The 22,587-nt window shown below is 42.1% G+C and overlaps 1 protein-coding gene across 1 annotated transcript in view; it reads left to right on the forward strand.

The window, feature by feature from the left end:
* Positions 1-22,587, forward strand: part of tead1a (TEA domain family member 1a) — a 34,917-nt gene that overhangs the window by 5,120 nt on the left and 7,210 nt on the right. The window contains exons 2-9 of the mRNA XM_079567490.1: positions 7,274-7,641; positions 14,296-14,360; positions 15,114-15,176; positions 18,474-18,605; positions 18,689-18,738; positions 19,552-19,613; positions 20,768-20,895; positions 21,638-21,811. Of these exons, the coding sequence (XP_079423616.1) occupies positions 7,437-7,641; positions 14,296-14,360; positions 15,114-15,176; positions 18,474-18,605; positions 18,689-18,738; positions 19,552-19,613; positions 20,768-20,895; positions 21,638-21,811 (879 nt within the window). The 5' untranslated portion in view covers positions 7,274-7,436. The remainder of the gene's footprint in view (positions 1-7,273; positions 7,642-14,295; positions 14,361-15,113; positions 15,177-18,473; positions 18,606-18,688; positions 18,739-19,551; positions 19,614-20,767; positions 20,896-21,637; positions 21,812-22,587) is intronic.

The following is a 22,587-nucleotide window of genomic DNA, read 5'->3' on the forward strand; positions in this document are numbered from 1 at the left end:
AACAAAATCGAAACAGTTGTATAATTAGTAATATGGGTTTCTTTGTTTTGGAGCCTTCTGACTTAGTGCCCACTCCCATTTAGGGACCATTTTCTCCTTGGGTAAGCCGATACCCAGCATGACCTGAAATTACTGCCTCTGATTTGCCTGAAGAGAGACAAAAGTGCCCGGATATCCTACACAATTTCAGATTTCACTTAATTATGAACATAGTTGTAAGCTGTGATTTTGTCGATGTCTTCTTTGACTTTGCCCTTCTGAATAACTTCACAAACTCAAAATCCAAAAGCAGCGTTTGTCCACGGTGCTCACCTCCATTGTAGTGGTGTGTGTCGAGAAGGTGCGTACAGCGCGCTGAACCATGTAGGGTTGAGCTGTGCTATGTGCCACAACAATATGGCAGAGCACCGGCTATTTTTTGCCAATGATGAGCCTTGAAGTATACAAACACAACACGTAGCACTTTTAAGTATTTTGCTTCACAAGGACATGTTTTCTGATTCACCGACTGGCCCCTTCACCTGCATCCGTCTAAATAAAGCAAAACCCTACTTTAAATGGAGCCTGGATAGAACCTGGGCTCTGGGGCTAATTCATTTGATATGAGTGTGTGGCTATGGCTCTGCTTGTGGAAATGGACTGTAATTGTTGCGGGGGATGGACACTCAGAGTTCAGTGTGCTCTTTGTGTTATCAAGCAGCCGCACTATTCCCCTATATTAACTACAGAAGAGCGTGGATGCGCAAACCGGATACTTTTGTTTATTTGAGGACATTCGAAACAAATAACGTCCCAATACAATGGTTCCCAATCTTTTTCTCTCAGTGACCCCAATTTCACCTGTGGACGCATCGGCGACCCTGATAAACGACTATAAAAATACTTATTTAGGCCATGAATAAATAGAAAACACATTAGAAGTTGTATCACTTAATTATGCCTCTATCAATGTAGTGTGGAGATCTTGGCTCTGAGGACCCACTGTGAAGCTTTGGTGACCCCACATTATGGGCACCATCTCAAGGTTGGGAAGTGTGACTCACTGCTCTGATCAGCTATTAATGCCACTGTCAATCATAAAAAAAAATAAAAAAAAAAATCTGCCATAAAAGATTGCTTGGCCAAGTCTGACCAGTTCAACTAAATTGAGAGCTTGGTTAATGAACTTGCTACATTTTGACAACCACTGGCAAAACGTTTCCACTTTCATGACAGTGGTAATGGACTGAAACATACATATCTAATCCAGTGTTTCTCAAACTGTCAAACAGGTTACGCTGGTGATCCTTGGTACTGAACCGATACCAGTTTTGGCTCTCACAGCTTTAAAAACACTATGCAACAGCATGCTAAAGCTAGCAGGAGGATGCTAATGCTAACGGTAACTAATCAAGGCTGGGTCGAAACTATAAATAAAAGATGTGTATATGCACAAGTTATGTAAATAGCCTGTCTCAAGGATAGTGTCAAAAAATCAGTGATCTTCGTTAAACGTTTTTCCATTAGTTTATTAATAGATAGAATTGATAATTAATCTGTAACATCATGACAAGAAAATACTTCATTGATCTCACAATGAAAATAAGAGGACCATTCACTTTTTCACTCAGAGAAAGACACTTTGAAGAAAGTCTCTTGGTATCGGTTCATATCGGATATCGGCAGATACTCAAGCCCCAGAATCTGTATCGTCATCAGAAGCAAAAAAAAAAACTGTAACGTTATACTTGGGCTCTTGTGCCATTCTATTCAGCTCAATTTAGAGACATAATGTATGTTTAGTCCTATTTTTTTTTTAAATAGGCTACTTCAGTAACTAGTTTAGGCCATTTTTAGTTCAGCCCAAATTTGACTTGGTAATGTCTTAATGACCAAATTGAAACAAATAAATAGATAAATACCACTCATTGTGGCATTGGCCTTGGTGTCATTGTTACAATAGCCTGATCCCCCATAGTAATGCTTTTCAATAGACTCAGCCTCCTCTAGACTCTAAACTTCTCAAAGTCTGCTACTTGACTGTCAGTTATTTGGCAGCTAAACTATTCACAGTCACGTAGTCGCCCCAAAAACACAACTGGTCTACTCCAAAACTGCTTTCGGCGTTGGTCTCCTCCTATGCTACTGAAACTGTCCGTGTGAGTCTTATGAATACAAAGGCAAATCCACATGAGGCGGGCGCTCCAATGCTCCTGACTTTACACCTATTAACTGGTGTTGGTGCTGCTGTAACCCCTGTAAGCCTGTTTGTGTCGCAGCCCACATCCTCAGTGCGCCAGGCAGTCTCAGTGCTATAGACCTCCACACCCCACAATGCCTCACTCTAAGTTAGTGAAAAGAGAGCAGAAGAAGAAGGAGGAACAAGGTGAAAAACTATTGAGACGAGCAGCTTGCCAAACATTTTTACCATCGCATTTGGAAATGGGGAAAAAAAAGCACTTTGCTGTATCACTGTACAATCTGCGGCCAATTACGGAGTGTGTGCATAAATGGTAATGCTTCAGAAGAAGAGATGGGGAAATAATGAGTGGAGCATGTTGTGAATTATAGCCTCTTCAGAACTCACCAGTGTGTGCTACTGTGAGTGGCGTTTGAAGAATAGGAGACTCCGCTTTCTTTTCACTAGTGATGCTTTTCACTGATTTTCATGAATAACTCTTTTTGTTTGACAACCAGCTAAAAAAAAAAAAAAAAATCTGGATATTTACAGACGTGCAGTTTTTATCCATGAGTAATAAATCAGTAGTGGAAAAATATAGAAACATTAAGAAATGAAGATCCCAGGGACTGTTCACATTTATAGACGTAAGGATTGACAGGGAAAATGTACGGTTCAAAGTAACCTGTATTTCGGTCACAAAATGAAATGAATGAATCGTGCTGGTGGTGGTAATCTTTTGACAGAATGAAAGGGGCTAGATGCAAGTTGGTGATTTTTTTACTCATTACTGCCACCTCAGGTCTTATACGTAATTGCAGCTTCTATATTAAGCTTGTGCATGACGGCACTTTGGACCCGAATTAGCACCTTTTTGAGTGACAGTGCAGGATTTTAGAGGCAGCTGTGACTCATGGGCCACCCTTGGAATTTGATTGGCCACTGCGGGCGCCACCTCATTCACAAGGCCCGAGGGAAAATATGAGTATGTAGTAGTTAATTACAAAATACCAATAAAAATATGGGGACAAACGCCACCAGAATCATGTAAACTGTTCAATTATTCAGTCCGATTTAATTTAGAGCTTCAGCAATTGAAGTCTTGGCTTGGCCTTTGAAAGACACTATGGCACTACTTAGGACACTACTTAACCTGAACGTAACAGACCGCACACTCCCAGCCCCAGGGCACTATTTGGTTGTGAACGTACATCCATGCATTGACGAGATGTGAGCAGTTTATACACGAATGGAGAATAGGCTGAACGCTGCTGTTTGAGCTCAGAAACGTACGTCCCGGACTGACCTCTGCTGTCGTGATCTGTGACCACAGCATGGCCGCCCTGACTCCAGAGTGTGCTCTTTCAAAACCTCAGGTCATCTGTGCACAATGCAAAACACTGACCACTGAATGCACTATCTCCGTGGTTAACCCCTAAAGTACTTCAAGGCAATAAGAGTTGATTGCCTGTGTTCCTATAGTGACCGGGTTTGTTCACGGCCACGCAGCTTCACAGAACAATACTTTTTTTTTTTTTTTTGGAATACATTGAAGGACTTTGAATAACATGAGCAGTCTTACCTTGTCAGTGATGTGCCTGTGCGTGCTTTGCCAGGAGCTCGAAAAATGAAGCAACCCTGAGTCACCTTTGTGTGTGTATTTGCCACTTAAACCATGCATCACATTGTTCCAGCCCAAAGTCCTTGGTTGTAGAACACAGGCAGAAAACATGAGTTATTACTGCAAATGCTGCATAAATCCTTATGAGCCTGGAGGTACCATTAGAACATGGCAAAACATTGTCAAGTGGAACAATGTTTGCTTTGAGGATTATAAGAAAATCCTGTTGTATAAAACCCATGTGTGCGGCGCTCATGTTGGAAGCAGTTGAAACAGATGCCGTGCAGTGGTCCAACGGGGAAGGAGCGAAAGTACTGCATCGGCCATGATAACACACTCAACTAGTCAAGCACGAGCCCCGTGGGTTCGCACACATACGGCATCAATGTAGCGTTGTTATGTGTAAATAGGAAGTAACCAGAATTAGGGCTGCACTACTAATCACAGTTGAATCAAAAACACTGAATGGTTGAAATTAGCAAATCGCCAAGGCAGCAATTATTCAGTTATTCCCTCAATGGGGTCATATTGAAAAAAAACTATTCTGATTCTGATATTACACAAATAGTTCGCAGGGACAGGCAGGCACATGCACAAAGTCTAAACCAGTGCGCTGGATTAAAAAAAAAAAAGTTGAATAAAAAACAGGTGAAATCTGAGTTCGCTCACTGACTTTTTATCTTTTCGGGTATACGCCCTTCATTAGATCAGGTCTGATGAATACTAATTTCCATCTTCAATCAAATGTTAACATGTTTAATAGATGCACAGTAAACAAACGGCACAAGACCGAAAGCTAGGGTAACCAAATTTCGAGAATAAATGGAAGTTATTGCAAAACTACTTAAAACTAGACGTCCGAATTGTTTATTACGAGGCAGAAACGTGGCTAGAAATGCTATCTTCAGACCTCCTTGAGCTAAAGGCTTTATTGCAGTATACCTCAATCTGTGAACCATTCTCTAACACTTATGTATGTAGCTGGCCCGAGTGAATAGCCAGAGAGAGAGAACAGTGGCAAATGAAGAAAAGCACCTCACATGGAGAGAGCAGTCGAGTCCAGGGCAGCTGCCGGACTGTGGCGACCTGCCCTGAGTGGCCTCTCTTGGGGCTGGCACTGACGCCGTCGTGCCTGCTGTCCTGGCTCGAGGGTCCCGGGCCTCACAGAGAAAGACAGGGGTGGTGGGGTGGAGGACGGGTTGGGGGGTTGGAGGATGGGGCACGAGGGGCACGGCTGTGGCCCTCCCCAACAGTCCACAGAGCTGATGCCTGTGTGAGCTGTGTAACTCAGAGTGCTTTGTTGAGCTTTTAGGTGTAATAGTTTCGAGCTATTTAAAATTCTTCTCTTACCTGTCCCATGCTGATATGGTAATTTCTATGAGCCATCGATTTAACCACGATGCAATTAATGTGTTATTACCTGTACAGCCCTACATGTTTTGTTATTGTAAAATAGCTTCTCAAACTGGTACAGCGGCAACAGCTGTCAGACATATGAAGATGTTACTTACCTCGTCTTGAGTTGTGCCATCACAGATCACATAAAATGCTATCTGCCCCAAGGTTAGCTGCTGTTTTTCTTTTTCCCGTTCAATTTAATATCACAGTGATATTTAAAGTTCAAGTTTACCGTCTTTCATGAATGCCATTGTATAGGCCTACAGTGTGCAGCATTAAATTGCGGGCTTGTGTAGAGCACAGCAATATAATAGCCATCTCTGGCAAAGTTTAGTGAATGAAAGATGTTTCACCTTGATTATTAAATAGTGCTGTAGTGTGCTGCAGATATAATAGAAATAACTGTGGGAATTTACTTCCCCAACAAAGTGGTGGATAATTAATGTTTGAGCTCAGACAGCAGCCGAGTCCAAGGTTTTATCATTGGGAGGTAAACTGCACAGATTCGGTCAGACATGGAAATAACTATTAATATATAATAGTACATAATGTACACTATTATATGTAACTCATTTAATTCACTGAAACGTACCATATGTACGTCTGCAGCAGTTGACTGTGCAATAACATTTCTTTTTGATTAGAATTATTGCTCGGTTAATATTTCATACAGAGTTGTCTCACTTTTTGGGGATGTTCTTAATTGGATTCCAATAGGTACTTCTTCATAGAATTATATTTTAATTCAACTTACAGCAGTACCATTTCACAAACAGTACAGATTTTGGTTGAATTTGTGAAAAATGATCCTTGATTCATTGTGACACACTTTGCTTTAAGATTATTATGTCAAGAGCTGTTGTTGACAATAGAACTAGTTATTATTTGGACAGTCCAAATAAATACATAATAAAGAGAACATGATCAGTGGCAATAACAATGAATGACTCAACCAGAGTAAAAATATGATTTACTGTGATTTACGACGGTTTGCACATGTGCAAATGCATACTGTGTGCAAAAAGCAGGTGCAGTCAAGATTTCAGTCAATGCTAAAAGGCCAAAGCGCAAACTCATTTATACATGACCAACACATGATTAAAAAGTATTTGCCAATTTTAAGTGGTACAATTCAGCAACTGGCTTTTGTGTATCAGGCCCTATGACTTCAAAAGAAGCAAACTGGAACTTTTTAGGTGAAAATTATTATTTGCAAAAAAGTGGTAACTGACTTGCGATCGCGCAACATTAAAAGCGAAAATCTAAAAGCAGAGATGTCAGTGTTTAAATCTAAATACATGTAGGCACTTTTGGGATGTTTTTGTGCAGTTGTAAAACCAAGTCTTGGAGGCTGCTCTCTCTGTTGGGTAAATGACTCCCTGTTTGAAAGGAAAAAGCTGCCAGGAAAGGAAACGGAAATGGAGGAATAGAACAAGCGCAAGGCAAGTCTCGGTCCAAGCAACAGATCCATGCGATTGTGAGTCACTGGCTCACTCACTCTGTGCTGTTTGGAACAAGGTTTAAATGTGTCCAAAAATCTGCCTGCTAATTTACATGCCTGGGCTGTGGTGCGAGAGTGTCAGAAATGAGGCTTACATCTCCACAGTGAGAGCAGGCGGACTGTGGCCATGGGAAGTGTGAACTGTAGACGAGCAGGCAAAATGACATGTGTTCGCCCAAGGAGCTGGCACAGTAATGGTGTGTGTTTGTGCCACTCCGGCCCTGCTGTTTACCGTGGGGGATTTTACAAGAATTGTCAGCAGCTGGCAAACCCTTCAGCCTTTTCCATTTCGCTCCCTTCCTGCCTTGCCTGTATACACGTGCAGTAGTGCTCCATGGCTGCACTGCTCTTATGTGGATGGATGTAGGGCTACTATTACACTGGTTAAAAATGTGCAATTTTGTACATGAAAAGAAGAAAAAATGTCCATGTAGCAGCTGGTACCCAGGCATTTGATATTTTATATTAGAAGTTGTGGGTTTATTGGGGAATTATGGAAAAGCATGAAACAACTACGTACACTATCTGTTCTGACTGCGAGATATATGAAACTGATAACAAAATAAACGTACTTTCTGTTTGTTTTCTGTTTCAGATTATCTGCTGCTTGGCCAGTCGTCTGACCACATCTCTCGAAGTCAGCCACGACGTAGTTCAAGTAACCCTTCCACCTCTCTGAATGTCCCCCCGTGTCCCTCTTCGGCTCTGAGCGAAGTACTTACCATTAGCATTAGCGTTAGCACCTGTAAGCGGCCAGGATGGAGCGCAGCAGCTGGAGCGGCAGCGAGAGTCCAGGCGAGGACATGGACAGACTCAGCGACTCAGGGGGAGACAAGACCATGGACGGGGACCCGGAGGGAGTGTGGAGCCCCGACATCGAGCAGAGCTTTCAGGAGGCGCTGGCCATCTACCCCCCCTGCGGGCGCCGGAAGATCATACTGTCAGACGAAGGCAAGATGTACGGTAAGTGATGGGGGTTATGAGAAGAGTACACTGCCTAAACCAAACCAAAAAAAAGTCGCCACTGCCAAAAAAGGTCACAGAGTCTAATGTATTTCATTGACCGAATTTTGGTTTTGATTCAAGCACGCATTCACTGTGGCATCGTTTAATTAAGGTTCAGAAGACAAAAGATCCAAGGCTTTGCATTCATCTTTCACCAAGATCTTATATTGATGATGGGAGATTGTGACCACAGTGCAAAGCCTTCTCCAGCACATCCCAAAGATTTTCTATGGGGTTAAGATCTGGACTCTGTGGTGGAACATACCTTTGTCATCAGGGAAAAAGAAAGCCATTAAGGAAAAACCATTCAGGAGGTTCCAGTAGTCAGTTGATCTCATTGAGGACATAGTGTTGTTGAAACTAGACCTGGCCAACTGCAACCAGTTGACACTATGTTTTTTTGGTCAGGCAGTGGACATAACAGTGGATACTTCGCAATTGATTTTAAATCACAATCTTAATAGTGGCAGATGACAAATCTTAAATGCTGCAATATCATTTGATTCTGGTATTTGTTTGGCAGTTCATATTTCTGTCTTCTCTCAAGTGTTATACTGTAGATACCAACCCTTGTTGCAATTGCTGTGCTTGTTAAAAAAAACTTGCCCATGTCCACACGTATCCTGATAGCTCCACAGACTTTTCTACAACCGTATACAAAACTATCTCTGTCCACACCATAGTTTGTTTGCAGAACTGATGAGGCAACGTTCCATCTCGATGGGCTCATTTATTGGTCAAGCTAATAACGTTACCATGGATACGCACAGCTTGGAGAAATAAATTTCCGGATTTTCTGTCCACACCTTTCCGTTTATACAGTGTTTACAATTGTCTACACTTTGCAGAGCGTTTACAAAAGTATCCAAAGTAATGACGTCATTTATCTGGATACGTGTGGCCAGAAGGGCCAAACGCAGACAAATATCGGTGTTTCTAAAAGTATCTATGTACATGCGGACAGGGCTTTAGTCCGTGTGTATACTGCTCTGTTGTTGCAGGTGTCATTTTGAACCATAGGCCCACCATGTTGATGATATAGAGCATTTTTAACAAATGTTCAGCAGCAACTAGACAATCTGGGGCCTTCTTATTTTTATTGATCATTTACTCTCATCCTGTCACTTTATTAGACACAAACAATACCACTAACATCTCTAGGAAATTGCTCCATTTAAGTTTTTTGTCAAACACTTTCATTCTTTTGTTTCTTAGCTTTTGATAATTAGCCATACAAGCTTAGCCAAGTGGTTTAGTGAAACAGTCTTTGCCATTTGTCTTCTGACTTTCTGATTCGCTCTTGCCTGGGAGACGTTTTAAAGTACAGGGCCCCTAATAATGATAATGTATTCATCATTAATCATAGCGACTGTATTGTATTGGACGTGTTTGACCGTTGGAAGTTAGTTCAGTGTGTGAACTTAACAATAGCTTTAGCACAAGCTGGAGAGGCACCACTGTCTGTCTGGGATACAGTAAGCAAAACGAATGGCCGAGACTTTAGAGCTAAAACTAAGTTGTTTCTATGAGGAATTTTGAAATGTAAATCTACTTGAAGTCATAATGTACGGCAGATGGGCTACTGAAAATACTATGAAAATATGGAGTGGTATTATTAGTTAGAAAGTTATCTTAGTTGCACAGCTACATGTTTAAGGTCTGCGAGATTGTGGAAAGAAACTTGTGAAGGGCCATCATGGTCTTTTGTAGCGAAGTGAATCTGTGTTGTTGCAGTAGAGGAAGGCCTTCAGAAGCTGAGGAATGAGCCCTGTATGTCTGAGTGCGTTGTGTCTGACTCTGAGTTTGTGTGTGAACTAATAGAGTGTTGAACAGATGGTGCTCTGGCTGCCACCAGCTGCGCCGCCCTCCCTCATCTTCTTTCACTCTTCTCCCTGCGTTTTTTTCTACTTTTTCTTTTTTATCTACACTTTACATGCAGCACGAACAAAGCGTGTCACTCTTGGCCATTTTTTTGTTTTTGTTTTTTACAGATCTCTCTTGAGTTGAGGGCTGCAAATTGAATTAAAAAGTTGAAATACAGATTATTATACAAATGGAAGAAAGTCACAACTTTAGTTTGAGCATGACTATGTGAATCGACTGAATTTTCAGGGGCTAACAGCAGAACATCTGTCTTTGAGTGTGTGCTTATTGTTGTTAATGGCAGGTGCCTTAGTGTCTCTGAGGGACCTTTGTTAATGAATATACAGTTCTGTTTTATTTTCATTGTTTTTCAAAATTTAGTATCAATATTTGTATGAACATAATTCAAATCAGGGACTTTTTGCTTGCACTGGAATGGTCTATGGCATCCACACTTCTCTTTCACCTTTCTCTGTGTGCCATCAATCCATCCCAGTTGTCTTTGGCCTTTGTCAATGCTGTTTGTTTGCCCTGTCCACAATGTCATTCCCAGTGCACTAACATAGTTCAACATGGCCGTCTCACTGATGACCGTGTCTGTTTCAACATCTGTGCAAAGCAGTTACTACCGCTATACCTTTGTTATTTCCTATTCATATGTACCAAAGAGGAAAGGCATTGCCCTGGCCCACTGTTTCCATTGATTTTGGACAACACTTACTCATTATTTCTCAGACAAAGACCATACGACAGGACCTCGTATGGACGCCTTGATACTCTGTTAATATTACTTATTCTTGAATCCTTGTACTTGAAGCTATATATCAGGTGAGTCGCCCTGTATAGAGCTGCACATCTAATGCATAGGGATCTGTTTTTGTCTAAAAATACACCAGGTAAATGGACTACAAATAGAAAAGGATACAGGCAGGCAAAAACCTCAAAAGTAAACGTATGAAAGGAGAGGGTATGAAAAGATGAAAAATAGTGCTATTATCCACAGGCAATGCCAGTGTTGACCAGTGCCACAAATGACATATAGATTTTCCAGAAGCATTGTAAAGTCACCTTAATTGGTATCGAACCCTGTATGATCTTACGCCAGGAGAATACATGATGCATTAATAGTGTGTGAAAGTGTAACAGCAGATAAATTATATATATTAAAAAAATCTGAGGTCTTTTGCAATGAAAAATGTTTGGAAATCAGATTTTCTACTGAGCAATGTTGTAGTGTCATTAGCTAAGTAAGGTTTGTAGAATGACATATGATATTAAGCTAATATATACTGAACTGTTACAAGAAGTGGCAACTAGAAAACTCCAAGCTTACAAAATCATATTGTCAAGTATCCTCAATGACACAAAACCAACAAATATGGAAATCATTTAATAAAAAACAGTATTACGGTAAGTAATAATTGTGCACTTTTGTAGTTTTTTTGTTACGTTAATTCTTTTTTCCCCCAAGGTGCTTAAGTGTACTTTTTTTTTGAGTTGCAAAAATATCACTTAAAGGGGCTAGATTCAAGTTGGTCATTTTATACTCACTACTTCCACCTCAGGTCTTATGTGTAACTGCAGGTTCTTTTTTAAGCTCGTGCATGACGGCACTTAGGACCCGAAGCAACACCTTTTTGAGTGACGGTGCAGAATTTTAGGGGCAGTTGTGGTGAACAGGTCTGGGCTCATTCCACACATTAGGACATTGCTGGAACATGTAGGGAGAGGAAAATACACAATTTAACGCCTTATAGTCCCTTTAAGCAATCCTCTCCCAAAATACTTAGAAATCAATTGTAGTCAATATTGTCCAACCTCAAACTGCTACTATTCTTACCCCAACAACTTTTGGTCCTCTACTCCTACTATGGTCAAATGTCCTTCCTAACCTGGTAAACTATTCACATTAACTACATTTCAACCCAATACACTGTAACATGTAGCCTAATGATGATAACTGTCAGCCTCAGAGAGAAGGTCCTCACATAATCATTATGTTGTTGTTCCTCTTTAATAATAAAGCTGTAATGTGTTATACTGATGTCTGATCACACTTGGTATAATAAAATGCATCTATCACATGTAATCCTGCATGTGCCACTGTTCATCACAGGCTGAAGCGAAACATCCTTTTGCAGACTCGATGTCAGGCTGAATGAATAGGATACACATTCCCATGGCCCTGAAGCTAGCTCTCTCGATAAGGCTTATTAAAAGTGTAGTTAAGCGTAGTTGCTAAGTGAAGAGCAGTTGCTAAAGATAATGAACTAATTACACACTCATATATAATGCACCGATTGTAAACAGGCTTGTACTCACGATAAATTAAAGACATGAAATACACTGAAGATTACACTGTAATTAAAACATGCTTGAAGGATATTAAATGACAAATCAAATGAATGGAACATGTTTTTAAAATCCACACAGCTGCTTAGAGATTATCATGTGCGCTAATTCCAATATTAAATTGTATACAACCTGCTCCCAACTAATCTGGAACAGGATGTAATTTTCTGAGCTGTCCAATTTTCATATAGGACATAGAGATTGAAGGCTTTCTTTGTTCCATCCCATGGGGTAAAATGCCAATGTTCTACCTGGCCTACAAACAGTGCCTCCTGACTTAGACTGCATTCTTCAAAAAGTTGGTTAGAAAGCTGTATTGTGGACGTAAGGGGAAGCAAATAGGACTTCAGGTCTCATTGAGTGTCATTGCTGTTTTGCGCAGTCCATAGCTGGAGTGACTTCTCGCTCGGCTGCTCTGTGAGGCAGGTGTCTGCAGAGTCCAGCCACAGCCGAGCATTTCTGCCCGCAAGAAATGTGTCCAAAGGCAAGTATCTTTATCCAAAACAAGCCCTGTCCATCCATGTGCATGGCTGTGCGGGGGCGGTGGTGTCACGCTTAATGACCATCTGACTTTGGCCTTGAAGTCTCTGAGCCCAGAGGAGGGGCAATCGCAGAGAGGGACAGAGCAGGAACAGCCAGAACAGAACAAGCCGACCAGAGCTGGGTGGACAGAGAGGAGGGAGGGTGTGTGTTGGTGTGTGTGTGTAACAGAGTAACAGAGTTTTTGGAAAGAGCCAGGGAGGGATGTGTGCTGCGGGGTTAGTGAAGGATGATAATTCACCGTTAAGCCTCCTAGAAAGACCAGCTGGCCCCTCTGGAGTCAGATGTCAGCTTCAGCAGCCAGGGCCCAGTGTGTGTTGGCAGTAATGCACGTACAGACAAGTGCACGTGGAGCGAGCGTGCACGAGGCGTGTGTGCGGTGACAGTGGCAGCGTCAGACTGCTAGGAGGAAAACACCTGCACGGGAGCTGGAGATGTTATCGGTGTAAGCCCCCTATCTGAGTGAGAGTGGGACACACTGACCATCTGCTGTTAGTCAGGGCCATTGTTCTGAGCCGTTTGGGGAGGGAGGGGCAAGAGGGGGAGAGGGGTGTAGAGGTTTTGGCTTTGTGCTGATCTTGACCATCAGTTGGCCAGCTGGCCTGACTTTGGTTTTCCACTTGGTCGGAACAGAAAGCAGCAACCACAAACTAAACCAGGGCAAATCTAGCATGAGAGCCACAACATGTCCATCAGCAGCATTCAGCAGCATTCAGACAACATACAGTCAGTAAACAAATGGCATCACGACACAAATGGAATAGAGGGTAACTATAGTCAGCCTGCGCACCTGCTCAGGAAAGGGCAGTGTTCAACATCGGACACACCAGTTAATTTGTATCATTAGTTTGATTTAATATGATGACGTCACATGCAAAAAAAAAAAAAAGCCAACTGCCTTATTTCACTTTTTTCTCTCTGACAACAGTTTTCTTTACATGGCCTCTGAGTTCATATCTACCCAAAACCACCTGCAGTACATCTTCGTCATGGTCCAGTAACATCATACTTAGTGAGATTTGTTCTGCCACTCGCTCAAATTCTTCTCTTTATGACCCTGGTTTTTGGATGTTTGGGGTTTGCTGGCCACAGACCTGGCAAAGACACTACATCTCTGGACAAATATAAGGCAAACAATTATTTTGTGATTCAGAAATTGATACTCTTTGGACTGACAAAAATCACACCGTCATTCTCTTCTTCATTTTTCAGGACTATTGTTTTTCTATGAGCTGCCCATTAGGCCTTTGTGTTGCTGCCTTTACTACCATTCCTATGCCAGTGCAACATACATAAGCTGCACATTTGTCCCCACTTTCTAACCAGTGCGACACATGGACACTCATGCTTTGTGGCAACGACAGGTTTTGTGGGCTGGCTCTTTTACTCGTCTCTCTCCTGTCTCTCTGCAGCGCACTAATCTATACTCGCCAGGTCATGCTGAGTCTGCTCTGCTCCCTATTGAATGGCTTGAATTATTCAGCAGAGGCAGCGTGTGTGTGTGTGGGTGCGCGCTGTCCCCGTGCACTCTCATAAGCATGGGTACAGCTGGCCTGCTGGGCCCTCTAATCAGGGGACGGCCAGTCTGTGTGAATGCCGGTATTGTTGCTCTACGTGTATTCAGGCCTGTGTATGTGTGCGGGGGCTCTACAGGGGCAGTGGTGATTACAGCGCGCCTCTGTGAAACGGCACGTCACGGGGTCGTGGGGTCAATAGCGCTAAATCAGGCGCTAAGTTGTTTGCCAGGTCATATGATTTGTGCTGTGATTGTCTGCTTGAAATCACCGCTGTTTATTGGAGGCTTTCGAGAGCGGCTTTATTAACGTTCAATGCGGTTCTTCTGTCTGTCTCCTTTAGGTCGGAATGAGCTGATAGCCAGATACATCAAGCTACGGACGGGCAAGACGCGGACGAGGAAACAGGTAAACATGGAGGACCATGACTGCCAATCACACTCGATCTGTCCACAGCAGTCATCATTTGTCACACTGATGTCTGGCGTGGCCTTATGAGAATGACTCAAAAACAAAAAGTTACAAGAAATACCCGTAAACTCCTGAAGCATTATGTCATTTGGTTTTGGATTCTCTGTCACGATAATTACTATATTGCCTTATCGTTCAATAAATGACAGATAAACAATACATTTATGGGCTCGATCATTATATTGCATGTTTATTACAGCTTGTGTGGTATTTTAAGATATGAGGATGCCTGAGAGAGTTGACAGTATCGAGTATCGTTAGAGTCAATAATATTGTTTATCGTGATACTTTCCTGCCTCGAACTTCAAATTTGTTATCATGACAGGCCTAAGTGCATGAAGTCATTTTCGTGTCAATGTAAAAATGAATCGACATCAAGCCTCCAAGTAAAGGAACAGCTTTCGCTTCATTGGAGAGCAACTTAATATACATGTTTTAGGATTTACATCAACAGCCATAACGATCCTTACACTTGCTGCCTGGCACGGCTATGACAGCAGTAATGAGGAGTTGCCCCGTGTTTCCAGGTGTCTGTCTCCAGATGTCATACATTGTCTCTCTGCTGTTGTCAGGATGAGTGTGTGCCCTCCTTGTGTGGCAGCCGCCTTTCATAACCATGGCAACTCACTGTTTGGTCCTGTTTCCCCTCCCTCCCCTCCTCTAATCTCCCTCACTACTGCTTTCTTCCAGGTATCCAGCCACATCCAGGTCTTAGCCAGAAGAAAATCCCGGGAATTTCAGTCCAAACTAAAGGTAAGGAAGTGAGAGCCCGGGACATTTATAGAGTTTACTCCCATGTACATAATCAGGAGGTCACGTTTGTGCATTTGTAGAGGATTACTGGAAATGCGGATATCAAGGGTTTTAGTGCCAATTATGACAAACCACTCGTTCTGTATTGTTCCAAATTGATTTCAAATAAATGCAGGTTGTTATCAGGGTTTTTACAGATATAAAACAAAATAGATGCGAAAGTTTTCCCTGTTGAATGTTTACTTGATGTTGTTAGCAGTTGATTAGTGAAGGTCAGTTAATGGCAGCATTTGATGAGCAGACCGTAAAGCGCCAACGACACAGATTTAAAAGTTATCAAAAGTCCAAACTAAAAAAATCTTGGCAAGTATATTTTAACCATCAACATGTTTGCGATGTCAAGTTGCTAAGTCGAGTACTAGTGTAGTATTAGTTGAGGTGAAGAATTTGGAAAACTAAAAATGATGATTTGGCAGCTAAACTAGTGTCCAGTTGATGACATTCAGTAAAAACAAACATAATAAAATAAGCTGTAATTGATTGTATGCAGTGTGTTTGTAATAGGGTGTTCTCCCTGACTGCATTTTCTTGAAGTCATTAAGCATTCTTCACAATAACGCAAGCAAGGGCCCTGGTGTTTTTCGCCACGACCAACTACCGTTTCCTCATTATCAGCTGTAGCTTTCTCTATTATAGTAACACGGCCCACAACATGTTTCAAGATAATCTGCACAGCCCTTACAATAATTACCGCTGTTCACAGATTGTCGCCAAGGCAGGAATTAGGGCAAAAGCTTGGTTACTGTTCAGTGTGTGGCCTGCTTTAATACCAGTTGGAAACTTAATGAGTGGATGTGGCAACTGGCTCAAGAGCCGTCTGAATCCTTTGCTCGCTTGTTAACTCCTGGCTTGGAAGGATGCCTGTCACAGCGGTCTCAGTATCCTAGGTGTCTAATTAGCCCTGTTTAGGTTTTTTTAGACACTGCTCCTCCTCCTATGGGCCCCTCCCCGTCTTCCTGTCATTCTCTTATGTCCATACGTCCCGTTCATTTGTTCCCAGTCTATTAATCTCTCTCTCCTCCTCCCGCGCTCCCTCTCTCTCGCCCCTCTCTGTTGGTTGTAATTAACTTCGTGTAAAGCAACAAAGGAGCGCTTGTTTTTCCGGGAAGAGTGCTCGGAAAGCTGAATGGGAACACAGAGCCGGGCTGCGGTGATGTTTGCCGTCATAAAACAAATGACAGATGGTTCTTAAAGACTGACTCTTTGAAACAGTATCTCTATGCCTAATAGAGGATTACATAACGCGGTACAGTTGAGTATTTGATAGCTACGAAATGCACTATATACCCCTATTGTCCGGTCATGCATAATTGTCAATGGCAATGGGAGCGGGGCAACAGGTCGAGGCAGGGCTGTAGCCTGTTGCTATGGCTGGCTTTGTAAGTCAACACTGATAAGCCTGATCGGATAAAATGAGGGCGGGTGTGTGGCAGATGTTTTGGGCCTATATTACCTAAGGCCATGCAATTAAATTGTCTCTAGAATCTAAAAAAAACACATATTGTATGATAAACTCATGATCAACGTCAATGAAATAGAAAATAGGGCTGCACAATATGAGATCAATAGTATTTGATAATTCTTGCAAAACACATATATTTTATTTACACCATTATAACAGTACATTCCATTAAATGTAAATAAATATGTAAGCAATTATTATCATTATGTTTTATCCAAAAAGGGATATTGTGTCACCTGATCTGACAATAGTCATAATTTGGCTCTATATTACAAAAGAAATGAGTAATTCTAACAGGATTGTGTCGGGAGAGGCCATACAAAACATAAACCGGTAATGACTTTTTTTTTCTACTCAACAAATGTGGCGTGTTTATGGAATCAAATTACTTTCGCAAGACATGATTTCGAACCAACACACATTAGCTTTGATAAATTATTCAGAAACTCAACCCTGTATAAATCTCAAATGGCTTTTGTCTTTTCTTCGTCCATAAATGTCAGTGGTTATCAAATCTGGCAGTCCTGAAAACGTGTTGCCAAAATGTGATAAGTCCATGAACCGATCCATTTTCAAAGTACAGTATTTGAAATAAGAACTCATTCATGGCAGCTTTTGTACAGTGTTATTATCTCTCCCAGGAGGAGGTATTACTCTGTGCCAATTAAATTGAGTGAAACTGCCAATTAGTGTTTCCTCATCTTCAGACAGTGTTGGGTCTGGATGTGGCCTCTGCTGCATGTAGTTTTAACTTGCTATATTGCATGGTCCAAATGTATTACTGTACATCTCCCCTTGTTTACCCTCACACTGACTGGTAGGTGTCAGTATGTCAATGGCTGTCAGGACTGTCTTTCTCTGGACACCTGTCACACTGTGTCCAACAATTATTCTGGTATCTGCTACCACAGCTTACATTCATATCGATAGGCCAGGTTGTTTTGTTCATTTGTAATTGCCAGGGCTGGACATTGAGGCAAAAACAACACTTTATTTTTTCGCCCTCAAATTTAACAATCTCTATAGTTCCCTCAATATTTAAATAAACCTCATCCAAAACGAAAATGAATACTATCCCCTCCATTATCATTTAACTGACACAAACATGACGTATTTCAGAGCAACCAATGTTGTGATTGCAATTTCAAATACTGCATTTGATTACCATATTTTCCGGAGTATGAGTTGACTTTTTTCATTCGTTTGGCTGGCGTGCGACTTATACTCAGGTGCGACTTATATAAAAATATATATTATTTCACATGTTTGTTATTTTCCCATTGACAGCCGCTAGAGGGCGCTCTAGGCTGGTGTACTAGTGTCTGCTACTCCTGTACCACTGAAGATTTAAAAAACGGTCATCAAGCGGCAGAAAAAAAGTGTGGACCAGAAACTTGTGAGGGACTGGTGAATAGCGTAGGTCACTCTTACTGCAATGACGAAAACAAAAAAAAGCTAATCGCAGGCTAAAAGCTGGATGACCACAGCTAGACGAACAAGTTTGCATATAGGTGCTTGAACAACGTGATGCCGGGAGAGGCTTGTCAATGTGTCAAGTGCAGCTACGCCTCCAGGCTCAGGTAGTTGCCAAGGCTGGTGCGACTTGTACACCAGAGCGACTTATAGTCTGGAAAATATGGTAATTGCACAGCCCTAGTACCGGAACTGCTGTATTTCATAAAAGTGTATTACAATGGGTTATAATACTTACATTTACTTAAAAACATGAAAAATGTTCTTACATTTTGTTAATAAGGGTGTTGTTTTGACCGCAGGACCAGAATGCCAAGGAAAAAGCCCTGCAGAGTATCTCAACCATGTCGTCCGCTCAGATTGTCTCCGCCACAGCCATACACAGTAAGCTGCTGCCTGGGATTGTCCGGGCCAGCTTCCCCGGCAACACACAGGTACCATCCAGCACCTAGAGATGCACAACTGCCCCGCAGCTATGTGTCGCTGAGCTAATGCATGTGTGTGTATTCAATTACAGCTGTGGCAGGGCATGATCCCCGGAGGACAGTCCAGCTCTACTACTGAAGAGTGAGTCAGATTGACCTTTTACATACACAGATAAAGGAAGAGGATGGATAAATACAAAGGAACAGAAGCATGGACAGTGCACTAGGGCTGTAATATATCACAAAATTATCCATAACGCAAGAAGTTATGTCGCAAAATCACTGAGGTATTCCACCTGACTGAGATTATCACCTTGTTTTGCCAACATAGCCTAAAATAAGAATGCATTGTGAATTAAAAACAAGTGTAGATATAGTTATGATTTTCCTCATTTCATACAATTTTAAAATGATTTACTCTGGATGTAGTAGAGAAGAATCCACTGTTTTGAAATGGTTTTGCAAAATATCAAGTTCTTTTAAAGATACGGTATAATATGGTGCTATGAGAAGTTGCCCAAAAAGTGTCAAGTTTCAAAACAGCAAAAAACATGAGCTTAAAGTAAGGCCTCGTATTTCTAAGACTAACAAAGACCCCGTGGCCATTTGTATGATTCCTTCTTCACAAACACCACATAATGTATTTAAAATTAAGCAATTGTTCTCTATAAAAGCCTCTGTCCTGCTGCCTGTAGCTATATCACAAGTCAATAGCGGCGATGGTTCAGTCTTGCCGCATTGTTCAGTAGCTCTCTAATACACCCCGTTCAATGGCAGAGATGAGGTGATGGTGAAGATAATGGTAGGAAATGGAGCTGGTCTCCTGTAGTCAATTCAGTCTCTCTTGACCCCTGTGCGCTTGCCACTGTTCCCGCCTGACTTTAAATGACTGCAGAGCATAATGTCACAACTATCTTCTTTCTAACGCCTGTGTGTCTGCCTGCACCTCTCACAGCATCAAGCCCTTCTCGCAGCAAGCCTACCCCGTTCAGACAGCAGGGACCACCACCATCCCAGGTGAGCAGGACCAGTGGATCATAATTATCTCTGTTCTGTAGAGTGAACACGCAGTTCTGTGGGCTGCCATTTGGGCGACAGGTCCTCCGTGGGGAAGGTATTGTGTGAGCTGCAGGTTCTGGTCTGAATGTAGACGGGAGAATAAGAGCAGAGAGGATGTCATCATTTGTGAGTTCAGGGATTAGGACGCAGTGCAATCAATAGGGATTTCATTATACAGTGTTGCGTGTTAAATAATATAACGCTACCATAACAGCATCCTGAAATGGGTTTAATTATGAGGTTAACCACAACATTTTACTGTAATAATGGTATTATGTCATATTTTATATTATGGTAATACAGAGCAAATATAAAGCTCTGAATGCTTCAATACTTTAGTTTATCAATCAATCAGACTTTATTTATACAGCGCATTTCATACACACAGGTGCATCACAAAGTGCTTTACAGAGTAAAATATTTAAAAACATTCTCACCCATAACCCCCAATATTTACAGACATCACAATGGTCACATACACACCCACTACATCCTCCGTCTACACACACACGCACGCACGCACGCACGCACGCACGCACGCACGCACGCACGCACGCACGCACACACACACACACACACACACACACACACACACACACACACACACACACACACACACACACACACACACACACACACACACACACACACACACACACACACACACACACACACACACACACGCACAATAAAAATGCACATACGGCTGGGTACAGATGAACAAAGTGAGGAAACAGGAAGGAGGACATTTAGAGCTCCAGCTTAAAATGCATGGTTCTTGTGTTAGTTTAGCAGTTTATTCTTCAATGGCTCAGATGTCAGTGTTTCTGAACTGAATAAGTGCACTAACCACTGATTTGTAATTTTAAAACTCAAATCACTAATCTAATTGTGCGTAATTCCAACACGTACCTGAGAAGAATTGTGATGCCCTAATTATTTGCTATACAATATAGTTTGGCTGTTTACTACCTAGGTTGACAAACAAAGTAGGGATTAACACTTTGCATCAGCATTTTGTATTCATATAATATTATGCAGTAACAGGTGCACAGCAGTGGACAACAATGGATAGATTAATTATTATTATTAATGTGTCGCATTTGGTGCAGGCTACGAACCTCCCGCTGCCGCCCAGACGCACCGAGAGCCTGCATGGCACGGCCGCTCCATCGGCACAAACAAACTCCGACTGGTGGAGTTCTCCTCTTTCCTGGAGACGCAGAGGGAGCAGGAGGCAGTGAGTAAAGCGCACGCACGCACACACACACACACACGCACACAAAGGACACAATGGGCTCTGGTTTTATGGTCTAAACAGAGATGACAGATAGGATTGCGTCGCAGAGCAGCCCTGAGTGTGGATAACCTTTGTAAAGCTCTATCTGGAATGGGCCCAGTCTATCAGTCATCCCGCCAGTGCGCCAGCTCAGTGTCATCTCTCAGCTTCACACTCAGACAGCTGCCATTCATCTTATGGCTCTTTGTGTGAACAATAAAACCACCTTTATGCTTTTAGAGAAACGAGCATCACCTTTATTGCAAATGTAAATAAGCGCAGGTTTGCTGTCGTACTGTTTAATATGGATGAGCCTTTGACACACATGTATAGGTTTAACTGATGCTCTAAAATAATTCATTTGTATTGCCAGCCAACCAATCAAGCTATTTTCTTCAGCTAGTAAGCATTTCTTATTTGACTTTTTGATTATTTAGTTAGGACAGTGTTTATATGCCATACCAGATTTTAGCTGTCGACAAACGTACATCCACTGTTATTCATTCATACACACTGAACGATAGGTTGAGCTGGGATTAAACCGCCGACCTTTAACGCCCGAGGGATGAACACTCTGCCACTGCCTTTTTATATTTGTGCATAATTGACAATAAAAAAAGCACACATTAAGGAGCCTCATGCGTCAAAGCATTTGGAGCATTTTTCCCCCTGATGCCTCACTGTTCATTACCTCTTCCCTCAGTACAACAAGCACCTGTTTGTGCACATCAGCCAGTCGAGCCCGAGCTACAGCGACCCCCTGCTGGAGTGTGTGGACATCAGACAGATCTACGACAAATTCCCCGAGAAGAAAGGAGGCCTGAAGGAGTTGTTCAGCAAAGGCCCACAGAACGCCTTCTACCTGATCAAGTTCTGGGTAAGTGATGAATCAGGGAAAAGTTTGGAATTAAAAAACTCATCACAATAAATAAAATAACCACAGTAGGATTTGCCAATAAAGACGAAAAGGAGGACGAGGACAATTTGATGAAAAAAAACATATTGCCTATAATTTTTTGGTATTGAAATATTGCCATATTGTAGTTTTACCCCATTGCTTTTATTGTTTTATTATGGCTCTCTCAAGTAGGAATCCCGACTGCTCACTCCAATCTGGCTCAAGTAGTTTCCCCATTTGCCAGGTCAAGACATTTTCTGCTGCTCTTAGCTGTATACGCTGTACAGCAAATAGCCTTGGGAATTCTGTCAATAAGGGTTTTTCCTCTTGTTCAATCTATGCGGTGATTCCCGCTACCTCACCGCCGCTCTCTGTATGTGTGTGTGCGTATGTGTGTGTGTGTGTGTGTGTGTGTTTGTGTCACCCGGGAGACGGAGGTGGTGCTGTCTGTACACTGTGCTTTGTTTGAACACCTGCTCAGCCCCTGACTCTCGGGCCTCACCTGTACATCGCACCTCACTGCACTGTCCTCGCACCTCAAAACACCTTTCTCAGCATTAGAGCATCCTCTGATCGCACCAAACAGCACTTAGACAGAAACATCACTATGTTCCAGCAGAAAAATCAAATGGTGGGGAAAAAAGCTGTGTATAAAGACACAACTGTATGAACATAGAAGCTCAAATTTAAGGTGCTTTATGTTACTTATTTATTTGTTACCTACATTTGTGTCGTGGGCCTGAAATTCAGTTCCC

The sequence above is a fragment of the Gobius niger genome, assembly GCF_951799975.1.
Source record: "Gobius niger genome assembly, chromosome: 12".
Lineage (NCBI taxonomy): Eukaryota > Metazoa > Chordata > Actinopteri > Gobiiformes > Gobiidae > Gobius > Gobius niger.